This window comes from Cryptomeria japonica, chromosome 5, assembly GCF_030272615.1.
Source record: "Cryptomeria japonica chromosome 5, Sugi_1.0, whole genome shotgun sequence".
Taxonomy (NCBI): Eukaryota; Viridiplantae; Streptophyta; class Pinopsida; order Cupressales; family Cupressaceae; genus Cryptomeria; species Cryptomeria japonica.
Window position 1 is genome coordinate 126869996 of NC_081409.1, and position 12995 is coordinate 126882990.

The 12995-nt window shown below is 34.5% G+C and overlaps 2 protein-coding genes across 2 annotated transcripts; one reads left to right on the plus strand and one right to left on the minus strand.

Moving 5' to 3' along the window:
• Nucleotides 1–271: 271 nt before the first annotated feature.
• Nucleotides 272–2755, plus strand: LOC131030162 (wall-associated receptor kinase 3-like). Its single transcript, XM_057960867.2, has 3 exons — nt 272–1163; nt 1344–1451; nt 1566–2755. Exons 1-3 carry the CDS (start codon nt 272–274, stop codon nt 2753–2755), a joined length of 2190 nt encoding a protein of 729 aa, XP_057816850.2.
• Nucleotides 2756–10204: 7449 nt separating this feature from the next.
• LOC131030161 (wall-associated receptor kinase 2-like) lies at nt 10205–12688 on the minus strand. The gene is made up of 3 exons (XM_057960866.1): nt 11770–12688; nt 11473–11661; nt 10205–11361 (listed from the first exon to the last, which is right to left on the minus strand). The coding sequence occupies exons 1-3, from the start codon at nt 12686–12688 to the stop codon at nt 10205–10207; spliced, it is 2265 nt and encodes a 754-aa protein (XP_057816849.1).
• Nucleotides 12689–12995: the final 307 nt, after the last annotated feature.

The window sequence follows — 12995 nt, forward strand, 5'->3', positions numbered from 1 at the left end:
AAGACAAACAAATATGGACAAAAACAAACACCCACAAAAACATAAATGTGGATCATGTAAAACTGTTAAACGAATTCCTTTCTTGGATGACAAAGAATTATTATTAAATTAAGAGGGTTCTGTATAATCAGGGCTGAAAATTGTATTTCGCTAATTCTTCTATCCAACAGGCGGCCTGCAATTTACTTCCAAGCGGCTTTTCATTCATTAATTTGTTGTGATGAGCGAGTAGTCGGTTTTGCTGAAACAGAAAATGTTGTTGCAAACGCAAATGCATTGCGGAGTTGTAGCTCGCTGTCTAATTTGTGTGTGTTTGGTGGGCTTTACTGCTGCAAAATGTGTTCCTGAAAAGTGTGGTTCCATGAATGTGAGTTACCCTTTCTGGATTCACATTTCTCATTGTGGACACCCTCGTTTTAAGATCACATGCAGGGAGGACAAGTATACTGGGATGCTAGCTCCTTACTTTACTGCCTTTCGAGCTAATTCTACTGGTTTGCGAGGTGATTTTACAGATGTGGTTTTTGATCGGAACTCTTCGAAGATTATGGATATTGATTATGAGGGTCACCTCATCATAAATTCTTCTTCTATCAAGGCCTTTTCTTGTGATGATGATCCAAACAACGGTGCGAGAAACTACTTTGAGCTACCTTCAGGTGGGCCTTTCACTCTTTCCAACTCCAATAGGTTAGTTGTTTTGGGCAACAAAACATTCGGTACCTACAGTTTTGGTGATTTGGGAGAGACGAGATGTGTAACAATGAACCGTCAAAGTGATCAACCATACTGCCGCTATGGCTGCTGCGAAATTAACCTCCCAGATAATTTGCCGTTTGTAAATTTCACGGGAGGAGGTCTGTTTCAATTGCCCAACGATAATACTACCAAGTGCGGCTTCTCCACCATAATGGACCCTTCCACCTTCACCATGGTCGACAATAAAACAAACCCCTTTTGGAGAAGAGGCAACAAGGCTTATTATGGTATCCGTCTTAATTGGGGTATCGGGGAACAGGATTGTGCCATGGCTAAAGACACGACCGATTATTCTTGTGTACCCAATGCAGAATGCCTTGACTCGCCTTCAGGAAAAGGGCACGTATGTAAATGTCTCCCTGGATATGAAGGAAATGGTTACTCCAATGGCACTGATTGCACAGGTAAGAACTCACCACTTTCTTACTCAGATAGCTATGTTTAATGTTTTTCAATCATTGCTCTTTCAAATCACAAAGATCCTATTGACAATGATGATGAATCTTCAGATATAAACGAATGTAATACAAACCGGAGTATGTGCATTGGAGTAGAGCAAGGGGGAATATGCTTTAATTTGGCAGGTTCCTACAACTGCTCATGTGCAAATGGATACGTGGGAGATGGCTTTGCAAATGGGACAGGATGCAAGTCCACAACTTCAAATAGCCTGGTCTTTCCTGCGATCACAGGTAACGAAATATTTAATATATTGCATGTGTTTGTGTTATTTGAATTGTTTGCCCAGAATACATTTGAAAATAACTATATTTTTGTTTCAACGTCTGATCTGGTAAAATACACAGGAGCCGTCGTGTCGTTTGTGGTTGTCTCTCTAGCAGCGTCTCTTTTGGTTTGGAGTCTAAAGAAACGCCACATGAAACTTGTTGAGGTCAAGTACTATCAGCTGTTGCAGCGACACATAGCTTCTACAATGGGGAGAGAAAGCCTGAGAATTTTCTCTGCCAAGGAATTGGCAAGAGCTTCTAAAAATTATTCAAATGAAATGGCTTTGGGAAGTGGTGGCTTTGGAACTGTGTTCAAAGGCATTCTATCAGATGGTACTCTTGTGGCCATTAAAAAGTCCAAGCAAGCTTTAAATTTGGAGGATGACCATGAGTTTCTTAATGAAGTTACAATTCTCTCCCAAATAAATCACAGAAATATTGTGAAATTGTTAGGGTGCTGCATCCAAACTAAATTCCCTTTGTTGGTATCTGAATTCGTTCCGAATGGAACGCTCTTTCAACATTTACACTCTAAAGAAGGGTCTTTGCCTTGGACTTCACGTCTGCAGATTGCAATTGAGACTGGGGAGGCTTTGGCCTACCTGCATTCTGGAGCATCTCAACCCATTTTCCACAGAGATGTGAAATCGTCTAATATTCTTTTAAATGAGAAACTCTCTCCCAAAGTTGCAGACTTTGGGATTTCTCGTCTCATCTCAGCTTCCAATAACACACATGTCACTACATTTAATATAAAGGGCACATGGGGCTATTTAGATCCCGAGTTCTTTCAAACGTCTCAACTCACCGAAAAAAGTGATGTATATAGTTTTGGTGTAGTCCTAGTTGAGCTTTTAACATCTCTGAAACCCATCTCTCTAGCAAGGGACAACGAGGACATGACTTTATCTAGTCTTTTTCTGTCAAGACTTGACCAAAATCGCTTGACAGAAATATTAGATAACAGAGTATTGGAGAAAGAAAACCTACAAGAGATGGAAGATATGGCAAGGATAGCCAGAGAATGCCTTCATTTAGAAAGGAGGAAGAGACCGTCAATGAAAGAAGTGGTGGAGGAACTTGTTTCGGTAAGAGGTGGCACAAGAAAGACAAAATCCCATGACAATGAAAAATGTGAAGAGGCAATATTTGAGGAGAGAAGCATTTCGAGAGAAGCATCACCAATGCCATACAAATGTAGGAGTTGCACGTTTTCATCTCCAGTTAGGAGTACTGCACTGGTTGAGATTTCGATCTTGACTGAATGATTTAGTAAAGGAAATGATAAGGTTTCATCTGTAGATTGGAAATAATAGTTGATTCCTTTCTATAATAGGATATTATACTATCTAATTGTTTTGTGTATTTATTTGTATTTCTTAAAAAAAAGTCTTATTTGTTTTTCTGAATGTTTTTTGCAATATATTTTATATATATATTTATTTTTAAAAAATATTATTTATTTTATTTTTTAAAATTTATGGTATGCACATATTTAGAGATCCATCTTTTTTTAAGATGCATTATATTTTTTCAATTAATAAAGAATATACTATTTTTTAGTGATGTAATATAAATTTTAATAAGAATTGTATCTAAATATGTTAAACATATTTTTAAATATAAAATGTTCATTATATTTTCTTTTGAATAAATTAGAAACATATATTATTCATAAATATAATAGATTAGTCATTTAAAATTTGTAAGTGAATCACTTTTCTTTGTTAATCTTGTATCTTTCACCTAAATTATATGAAGAAGCTAAATATATCCTGATACTAAATATAGTTTATATTTCTCCTAGTTAATAGAAGAAATGTTAAAAAATGAAATATCTTTGTAAGTGCAAATGTAATATACATATTTTTATAATGTGATCATCGATTAATTTTTTCTTTATAAAATAAATTATTGTTACTAGTTACTTCATAACATATTTTATATATTAAATGGGCAACTTGAAGCTAGCATTTATAGAATCTTAAAACAATGGTTGCAAACACTTAAATTCTACTACTCAAATTTAATTAATCAGGATTCATTATTCTTCTAATATTTTATTTAATTAATTATTATCACTTAACATAATTATTATTATTATTTTTTTGCTCAATAAAAAACCAAGGCCAAAATGTATTAAAGTAAGATAGATTAAAAATCTTAGAATCATGATTTTCAGAAAAATTATTAAAATCATACAAAAAAACAAAAAAAAACAAACAAACAAACCAACCAACCAAAGTTGTCCCAACAATAGGGGACAGGACCAACTGCCAAGAGTAATTACAGAAATTCATAGAAAAAATTATCCTCCAGACAAAGAAGATGGCCCAATTGAGACTCTAAGCAGATGACTGTATAAAACATGCTATGAAAAGGCTATATGAAAAGCCTTGTAAAGTGAGGAGTCCGTATCATATGATTCGCAAAAAAAATTGGGTCACCTTGAATTTTGGTTTTTTGCTGCATCATGAGCAAAAGACAACCTACGAATGGAGGCCACCGGTCTCGACATAGGGGAATCAACCATAGCATGCTACATACCACCTTCCTTCATGCTATCCTCCTCACTCGAGCTTGAACTCGATTCCACATCATTGTAAGCATTTAAATCTTTCATATATTTATAATCAAGCACCCAATCCTCTGATTGACATTATCGCTAATGATGTTGAAACCAAAAAGGCCGTCCTCTGTGAACCCCATCACATGTTTGAGAAATTGGACACTTCTTTGGACAATAGAAACTCTGAGATCCCAAAAGATTTTGTTCTAGATTGTGAGAATTGGGAAGCAAGGAGTAGGAATACTGACCTCCATTATGATAGCATAATACATTCTGTAGGGGATTGTTAAATCTTTAACAATGCTTAACAGAACCTTACCTAATTCAATGAGAAATTCAACCTTGAAGGTCCTTTTATAGGAGCTTCGATGACCGAAGATATTCTGGTTTCTAAACAGATCTTCTTTATAGCATGATAGCGAGGTGTTAGTCAGTCGCAGCCGTTTATTACAAAATTGATAGTGTAAAACGTGCGACGTTAGTCAATCTGTACTGTTATTTTGAATCCAGAATAAACGCATCCAGCTTCAACCACCACCTTTGACTTTACCCAAGAGAGACACATGACAAGAAAAAAGGTAGGAATATCAGTGTCGACTCTGTATCGATGATTTGCCCCAATGAATTCACCTCCAAGGATGTAGGGGAGAAAGAACACAAGACAACAGAAACACAGTGATATAACAACAGATAATCAGTTTATATTATTGGCATATGTGGACTCCAGCTAGACTCCACTAATCTTCCCTGCCTCCGTATCCTAACTACTCCAACTACCGCATTCACTCCACCTTCTCAAGTCTTCTTCAACTCTTTTTGATGCATCTAGATGGTTAGGTTTTTTATGCATGCATTCTAGAATCTTCTGTTGTTTTTTCTTTGCTGTGAACAGGCTATGTTTTAAAGAGAGCAGTATGTAATACTCTATTTGATGAATGAATGAATGTATAATGCAGAAAGGAGTCATGGGTAGCTTTGTTTTGTGAAGACATTTATATTTACTGTTATATAATATGTTTTTGGTAATAATATAAACTGCTTATCTGTTGTTATATCACTATGTTTCTATTGTCTTGTGTTATTTCTCCCCTTCAAAGTGGTATCAGAGCAGGGAAATCAGGGCAAAAGTTGCAGATAAAGGCAAATAGAGAAGGCAGCCAGTCTGCAAGCAATCATCTCTATGAGGTGAAGTTGTTGAAGGTAATATTGATGTGTGGAGAAGACACAGAGGTAACAAAGAACTTGATGCTGTTGAAAGTGAACATAGCTACTAGATTAAAGCTACTAGATACATATTGTTGCTGATAAAGAAAGAGAGAAGCTGCCATTATTCAGAAGTGTAAACTAGTGAGGAAAGTCAAAGTTTTTAATTAAGGTAGAAGGGGCTCCTGTAGAAAGAAACAGAGAACCCTGCAAATGCAAAGCTTTATTTTGAAAAAATTATGGCAGGAACAAGTGGAAGTATTTCACAACCACAGATTCCAATTTTTAATGGCAAAAATTATGACTATTGGAGTATTAAAATGAAAACTTTATTTTGCTCCCAGGGTATTTGGAACTTTGTTGAAAATGGGTTCCCTGAACCACCAAATCAACAAGCATATCAAGCACTTTCACAAGCTGAGAAAGATTTGCTAGAGGAAAACAAGAAGAAAGATGCAAAGGCACTATTTTTCATTCAATAAGAAATGGAGGAATCAATCTTTCCAAAGGCTACAACTACCACAAGATCAAAGCAAGCATGGGATAGTTTGCAAACAATATACCAAGGCACAGGTAAGGTAATAATGGCAAAATTACAAATACTTAGAAGCGATTTTGAAAATCTGCAAATGAAGGACTCAGATTCAATAGATTCATTTTTCACTCATGCAATGTCAATAGTAAATCAGCTAAGGTCCTATGGAGACACTATTGAAGATCAAAATATTGTAGAGAAAATACTTAGAAGTATGCCTGGCAAGTTTGATGCAGTTGTAATAGCCATTCAAGAGGCCAAAGATCTATCTCAACTATCAGTAGATGAATTAATGGGGTCACTCTTAGTGCATGAGCAAAGAATAAATCGATTAGGGACATCATTGGAAAATGCATTCAAGACTCAACTTTCATTTGGGAAAACAAGAGAGAGATCAAATCACAGCAGAGGTAGAGGTCATTTTACACCAAGGGGACGAAGAGAAAATACACAATTTGAAAGTAGAAGACCAGCTTCGAGCCCACATGCCCATTCTATACCAACAAGAGCAAGGGGGAGTAGCCATTCTCATAGCCATCATCAAGGAGAAAGGTATGATAAATCAAACATCCAATGTTATTATTGCAATAAATTTGGGCATTTTGCATCAGAATTTAGAAAAAAACAATATGATATGAATAAGCAGAAGGCACATTTTACAAATGAAAACCAAACAAACACTAGTGAGCAAGACACCATATTGATAACATGCAATGTAGCACTAGAGAGTTCCAAAGAAGTATGGTTCCTAGATAGCGGTTTTAGTAATCATATGAGTTGTAATAAGAAGATGTTTGGAACAATGGATGACTCAGTAAAATCAGAAGTAAAATTGGGAAATGATCAACGAGTTTCAGTCATGGGCAAAGGGTCAATTAACATAAGAACTAAGCAAGGTGGAGAGAAGCATATTTCTGATGTATATTATGTTCCTGTTTTGCAACACAACCTCATAAGCATTGGACAACTAGTGCAAAAAGGATATAGAATATACTTTGAAAATGGTGAATATGTGATTCTAGACAAGAAACCAAGCAATAGGCTGATTGCAAAAGTGGAAATGACAAAAAATAGGATGTTTCCATTAAGAATTCAAAGTGAACTATTTGTAGAGCCACAAGGATTACAAAAGGTTGCTGAATTAGCTTTCAAAGCCTCATATAAAAATGAAACTTGGTTATGGCAATCAAGGCTTGGGCATTTAAACTTCAAAGGGTTACAACTGTTATAAAAGAAGAAAATGGTATATGGGCTACCACCAATAGAGCCACTTAAGACCACATGTGAGAGTTGCATAATGGCAAAGCAACATAGAAAACAATTTCCAGTTGGAGAGTCTTATAGGGCAAAACATCCACTTGAGATAGTACATTCAGACCTTTGTGGACCTATGCAAACACCTTCCATAAGTGGAAAGCTTTATTTCTTGACATTCATTGATGATTTTAGCAGAAAAGTATGGGTTTATTTCTTGAAATAACATGATCAATGCCTTTCTCTTATAGATAAAATACAATATCATAAACTCCTATAATACAAGGTCTATGTCTAATAACTAGAACCCAAGAATCTAATATACATGAGGGCATAATAGTTAGAAAACCACAAGAGGTTTAATTGAAAAAATGTACTAACTCCCTAAACATGGAATCTAATTTATCTTATATACCTAAGTCTCATGATGGGTCTCACATAATTTTGTAAGATTCCTATTACACTCATAATGAACATCTTTTTTCATAATTTGTCATCCAAATTGAGTGGGTCATTTTGGAATTATTATCTATTTAAATATATTTTATGACATGCATTATAGATTACTGTAAACTTGGTCAAGATTTCAAATTTTATTTCTAACACCCTATAGTCATTCTCTTACATATATCTTATAATTCATATTAAGTAAATCTCACAACTTACAATGTCACAAACATTTTTGCACGTCATGATGAAATTCATTCCAATGACAACTTATAGACATTTGAATATAGTTGAAATATGGCCAAAAATGCCATCTCAAAATTTGATGTCCCATTTCTCTATAGAGGTTAAACTAATTAATAAATAGAAATAAATAAATATGTCAAATTTCAAGACTTGCAATGTATAATACACATCTAATCCTATCATTCATTTATTGTAGTTAAATGTAAAACTTCATATTAATGTTTTCCAATGCTCTAAATTCCCTCAATTGCCAATTTACTATGCTTTTCGTATATTATTTGTTCATATAAAACAATCAAATAATTTAATATTATATTTTATTATTATGTAAGGGACAATTAATGTGAAATGAAGAAAAAAAGTTATGGATGTCCATATTAATATTTAGCATACCTAATTTAGAGACAATAGGTTATTTTTCATAATGGTTTTTAATTATATGGAAAATAAAGTTAGTCATTAAATGTGTGAAAAATTCAAATCTCAAATTTTAATGGGTTGTCAAAATAATAATGTTTTGGATTAAGATAGGTGGGGAAGGGCCCTAACCCTTAAGATCATAATAAGAAATCATAAATAAATGCATGTTTGGAGATCAAGCAAACAAACCATCACATAACAAGTAGAGTTTATAAGTAGTACATACAATAAACTATTAACATAAAGTCAAGAGACATCATGTGATAAGGAAAACAAATCAAAAAATAGAGTAACGTAATAAGCATGGGGACTAAAAATGATAGAATTCCAGTGTTCCACCATGACCCTGAGTATTCTCCCAAGCCAACGAAGTATAAATCATCCAAATATTTTTTTGTCTTCTTTTTTGTTCTTTGGCCCATTTTTCTTCTTCCTATCAAATTTTCCTCCCACCATGAACATACCAACAAGAGACGCAATGCGTCATGTTCCTACTGAGTGTATAATGATTTGAATTATTCTTAAGATTCGGTAGCAATAGCATTTAGAATAATAATTACTTTGAAAGTTGTGTTAGAATCAAATGTGAGGACAAAAAAGAAACAAAAAATATTGATTTTCTACATGAATCATGAATTTTAAATTCTTGTTCTAGATTTCATGTAAGAGTCGGGCATGGAAATATTTTTCAAATGAGAAAATCATCATGCATTGAGGCATTTAAAAAATTTGTAAATGTTTGGTCATAATCTAATGTATTTGAGTTAGTTGTATAAAGAAATGATTTAGATTTTCCTTTAGTATTGTTGTATGCAAATATCTATGTAAGTGCATTAATCATGATGTATATGAATCTGGAAATATATTAACTGAAATAAGATCAAGGTATAACTAAAATTCAATTAAATGACAAATTTACAAAATTAAGAAAAAAATTGACTAAATATTATTTCAGAAATATGTTGTGTAACATTTACTTTTTTGTATGAAGATTTCTTTACAATCTATAGAGACAAGAAAAGTAATCTGGAAAACTAAAACATAAGAAATAAACTTCAACAAATCATAGGTATAGGTATAGTATGTTAGGCAATCTTTTACTTTAGAAGCCCTGTGAGTGAATACTTAGCATACCAACATGCTAAATTCTACACAAATGTCATGGATCAACCAGAATATTTTACATTGAACATGATTGAACACGGTAGGTAGTTTGACCAAAATAATTTGAACAAATAAATAGCCCACTAAATGTGTTATTTACCACATACCATTTTAGTATTTTCACATAGCTATATAATACTCTTGTTAACTTGACATCTGCAGACCAATGGAAGTATGCACAACGTAAATCCCATGTCATTCAATGCATATCATACCTTGCATCACAATTTTTTTCATTTGCATCTCCAATTTTTAACAACTCAATTGTAGAGATGAGTTGAGATGGGTCACATAACAAGAGAACTAATTCATTCATGAGTTTTAAAGGACTAACCTATTGCATTACTAATTACAAACATATATATTTTATTTTAAATATATATTTTGAATAGATAAATATGTATTTTGAATAGATAAATATGTATTTGATTTATTCAAAAGAAGATATAATGAATATGTATGTAATATTTTTTTTTAATATTTTTTGGTGCAACTCCTATCATATTTTATCTTATATGAATAGAATAGAATATATTTGTTAATTGAATGATTAAAGTTTATAATCGATATAAAATATGATGTAGTTTCAAAAATGTAAATCTTTATGATCATGCATAAATATGTGCATACCATAAATTATATTAAAATAGACAAAATAATAGTTTCTTAAATGAATACTTAAAATATATTAAAAAAATTCCTAAAAATATATATCAGATTTTCTTCCAAATATATTTACAAAAAAATCATCTTGGTAACTGTAAAAAATATCTAGAAAGAAACACTTGTAAAATATTTCCAATGTTTTTTATTAAAAAAATACAAAACAAATCGACATTATAGACATGAAGATGAAGCCTTATAAATTCCTTCCCAAAATCATTGAGTCAGGATCGACATCTGAACCACTACATTACTCCCATCTAGAGATGAAAAAGTGTAGCGGTTGAGTTCGTATGGTATTGGTGATGCTTCCCTTGAAATGTTTCCCTCCTCAAATTTTCTCTTTCTTGTGACGCCTCTTACCCGAAAAAGCTCCTCCACCACCCCTTTCATTGATGGTCTCTTCCTCCTTTCTAAATGAAGGCATTTTCTTGCTATCCTTGCCATATCTTCCATCTCTTGCAGGTTTTCTTCTTCCAATACTCTGTTATCTAAGATTTCTGTCAGGCGATCGTGGTCGAGTCTTGACAGAAAAAGACTAGATAAAGTCATCTCGTCGCTGTCCCTTGCTAGAGAGAGGGGTTTCAGAGCTGTTAAAAGCTCAACCAGGACTACACCAAAACTATATACATCACTTTTTTCAGTGAGTTTAGATGTTTGAAAGAACTCAGGATCTAAGTATCCTCTTGTGCCCTTTATATTAAATGTAGTGACATGTGTGTTATTGGAAGTGGAGATGAGACGAGAAATCCCGAAGTCTGCGACTTTGGGAGAGAATCTCTCATTCAAAAGAATATTAGACGATTTCACATCTCGGTGGAAAATGGGTTGAGATGCTCCAGAATGCAGATATGCCAAAGCCTCTCCCGTCTCAATTGCAATTTGCAGACGTGAAGCCCAAGGCAAAGACCCTTCTTGGGAGTGTAAATGTTGAAAGAGTGTTCCATTGGGAATGAATTCAGATACCAACAAAGGGAATTTAGTTTGGATGCAGCATCCTAACAATTTCACAATATTTCTGTGATTTATTTGGGAGAGAATTGTAACTTCATTAAGAAACTCATGATCATCCTCCAGATTTAAAGCTTGCTTGGACTTTTTAATGGCCACAAGAGTGCCATCTGATAGAATGCCTTTGAACACAGTTCCAAAGCCACCACTTCCCAATACCATTTCTTTTGAATAATTATTACTAGCCCTTGCGAGTTCTTTGGCAGAAAAAATTCTCAGGCTTTCTCTCCCCACTGTAGAAGCTATATGTTCCTGCAACAGCTTATAATACTTGGCCTCCACAAGTTTCAAGTGGCGCTTCTTTATCCAAAAAACCAAAAGAGACGCTGCTAAAGAGACAAGCACAAACGAAATGACGGATCCTGTGTATTACCAGATCAGACATTGAATTAAAAATATAGTTATTTTCGAACATCTTTAAGGCAAATAATTCAAATAACACAAACACGCAATATATTCAATAATTTTGTTACCTATGATTGCATGAAAGACAAGGCGATTTGAACTTGTAGACTTGCATCCCGTCCCAAATATAAAGCCATCTCCGACAAATCCTCTTGCACACGAACAGTTGTAGGAACCTGCCAAATTATGACACATCCCCCCTTCCTCTGTTCCAACGCACATACTCCGGCCGATTATATTATCACATTCATTTATATCTGTGTATTCATCATAATTGTCCTTAGAATATCTGAGATTCTAAACAGCAATAATTGCAAAAGAGAAAGCATGACCTTATCTAATTAAGAGCTGTTCTAAGGTCTTACCTGTGCAGTCAGTGCCATTGAGGTAACCATTTCCTTCATATCCAGGGACACATTTGCATACGTACCCTTTTCCTGAAGGTGAGTCAAGGCATTGTGCTTTGGAGGAGCAAGAATAATCGCCCGCTGCTTTAGCCGTGGAACAATTCTCAAGGCCGATACCCCAGTTAAGTCGGAGACCATAATAAGGCAGCTTTCCATTTCCCCAAAAGAGGAATGTCTTATTGTCCACTATGGTGAAAGTGGAGGGGTCCATTATGGTGGAGAAGCCGCAGGACATAGAACCGTCACCGTGGGGCAATTGAAATACACCTCCCCCCGTGAAATTTACAAATGGCGAATTATCTGGGAGGTTAATTTCGCAGCAGCCATAGCGGCAGTATGGTTGATCACTTTGAAGGTTCATTGTTACACATCTCGCCTCTCCCAGATCCCCAAAACTGTAGGTACCGAATGTTTCTTTGCCCAAAACCACTAACCTATTGGAATTTGAAAGAGTGAAAGGCCCACCTGAAAGTAGCTCAAAGTAGTTCCTCGCACCAATGTTTGGATGACAAGAATATGCATTGATAAGAGAAGAATTTATGATGAGGTGACCCTCATAATCGATATCCATAATCTTCGAAGAGTAAAGATCAAAAGACACATCTATAACATTATTTAGAAAACCACTAGAATGAAAACCACTAGCAAGAAAACCACTAGAATAAGCTCCAAAGGCAGTAAAGTATGGAGATAGCATCCCAGTATCCTCGCCCTCTGTGCATGTGATCTGAAAATCGGGATGTCCACAGGTCGAATTGTTGATCCAGAAAGGGTAACTCACATCCATCGAACCACAGTTTTCAGGAACACATTTTGCAGCAGTAAAGCCCACCAAACAGACACAAATTACAAAGCGAAGAGCTACTCTGCAATACATTTGCGTTTGCAAAAACATTTTCTGTTTCAGCAAAAACCGGCTACTCGCTCATCACAACACTAGAACAAACTAATGAGTGAAAGCCGCTTGTAAGTATATAGCAGACTGCATGCCGGACAGAAGAAATTACGAAATAAAATGTGAAGTTTCCAGTAGCTTCCTATAGTTCAAATAGTAAATTACATATATTAGTCCTTCAACTCTGATTAAACAACACCCTGTTAAATTAATATTACTTCTTTCTTGCTCTTGAAAGAAATTCCTTGGACGATTTTATATGGATCCACATGAATAATTGCCAAGCTTG

What these genes read in the sequence shown, in the direction of transcription:
- LOC131030161 (XM_057960866.1), bottom strand. Translation starts at nt 12,688, where the DNA reads ATGTATTGCAGAGTAGCTCTTCGCTTTGTAATTTGTGTCTGTTTGGTG. An exon ending in CAATGGCACTGACTGCACAG is followed by an intron (nt 11,662 to 11,769) that starts GTAAGACCTTAG and finishes ATGAATACACAG; the next exon opens with ATATAAATGAATGTGATAAT. An exon ending in TGTCTTTCATGCAATCATAG is followed by an intron (nt 11,362 to 11,472) that starts GTAACAAAATTA and finishes GGTAATACACAG; the next exon opens with GATCCGTCATTTCGTTTGTG.
- LOC131030162 (XM_057960867.2), top strand. Translation starts at nt 272, where the DNA reads ATGCATTGCGGAGTTGTAGCTCGCTGTCTAATTTGTGTGTGTTTGGTG. An exon ending in CAATGGCACTGATTGCACAG is followed by an intron (nt 1,164 to 1,343) that starts GTAAGAACTCAC and finishes TTAATTTGGCAG; the next exon opens with GTTCCTACAACTGCTCATGT. An exon ending in GGTCTTTCCTGCGATCACAG is followed by an intron (nt 1,452 to 1,565) that starts GTAACGAAATAT and finishes TAAAATACACAG; the next exon opens with GAGCCGTCGTGTCGTTTGTG.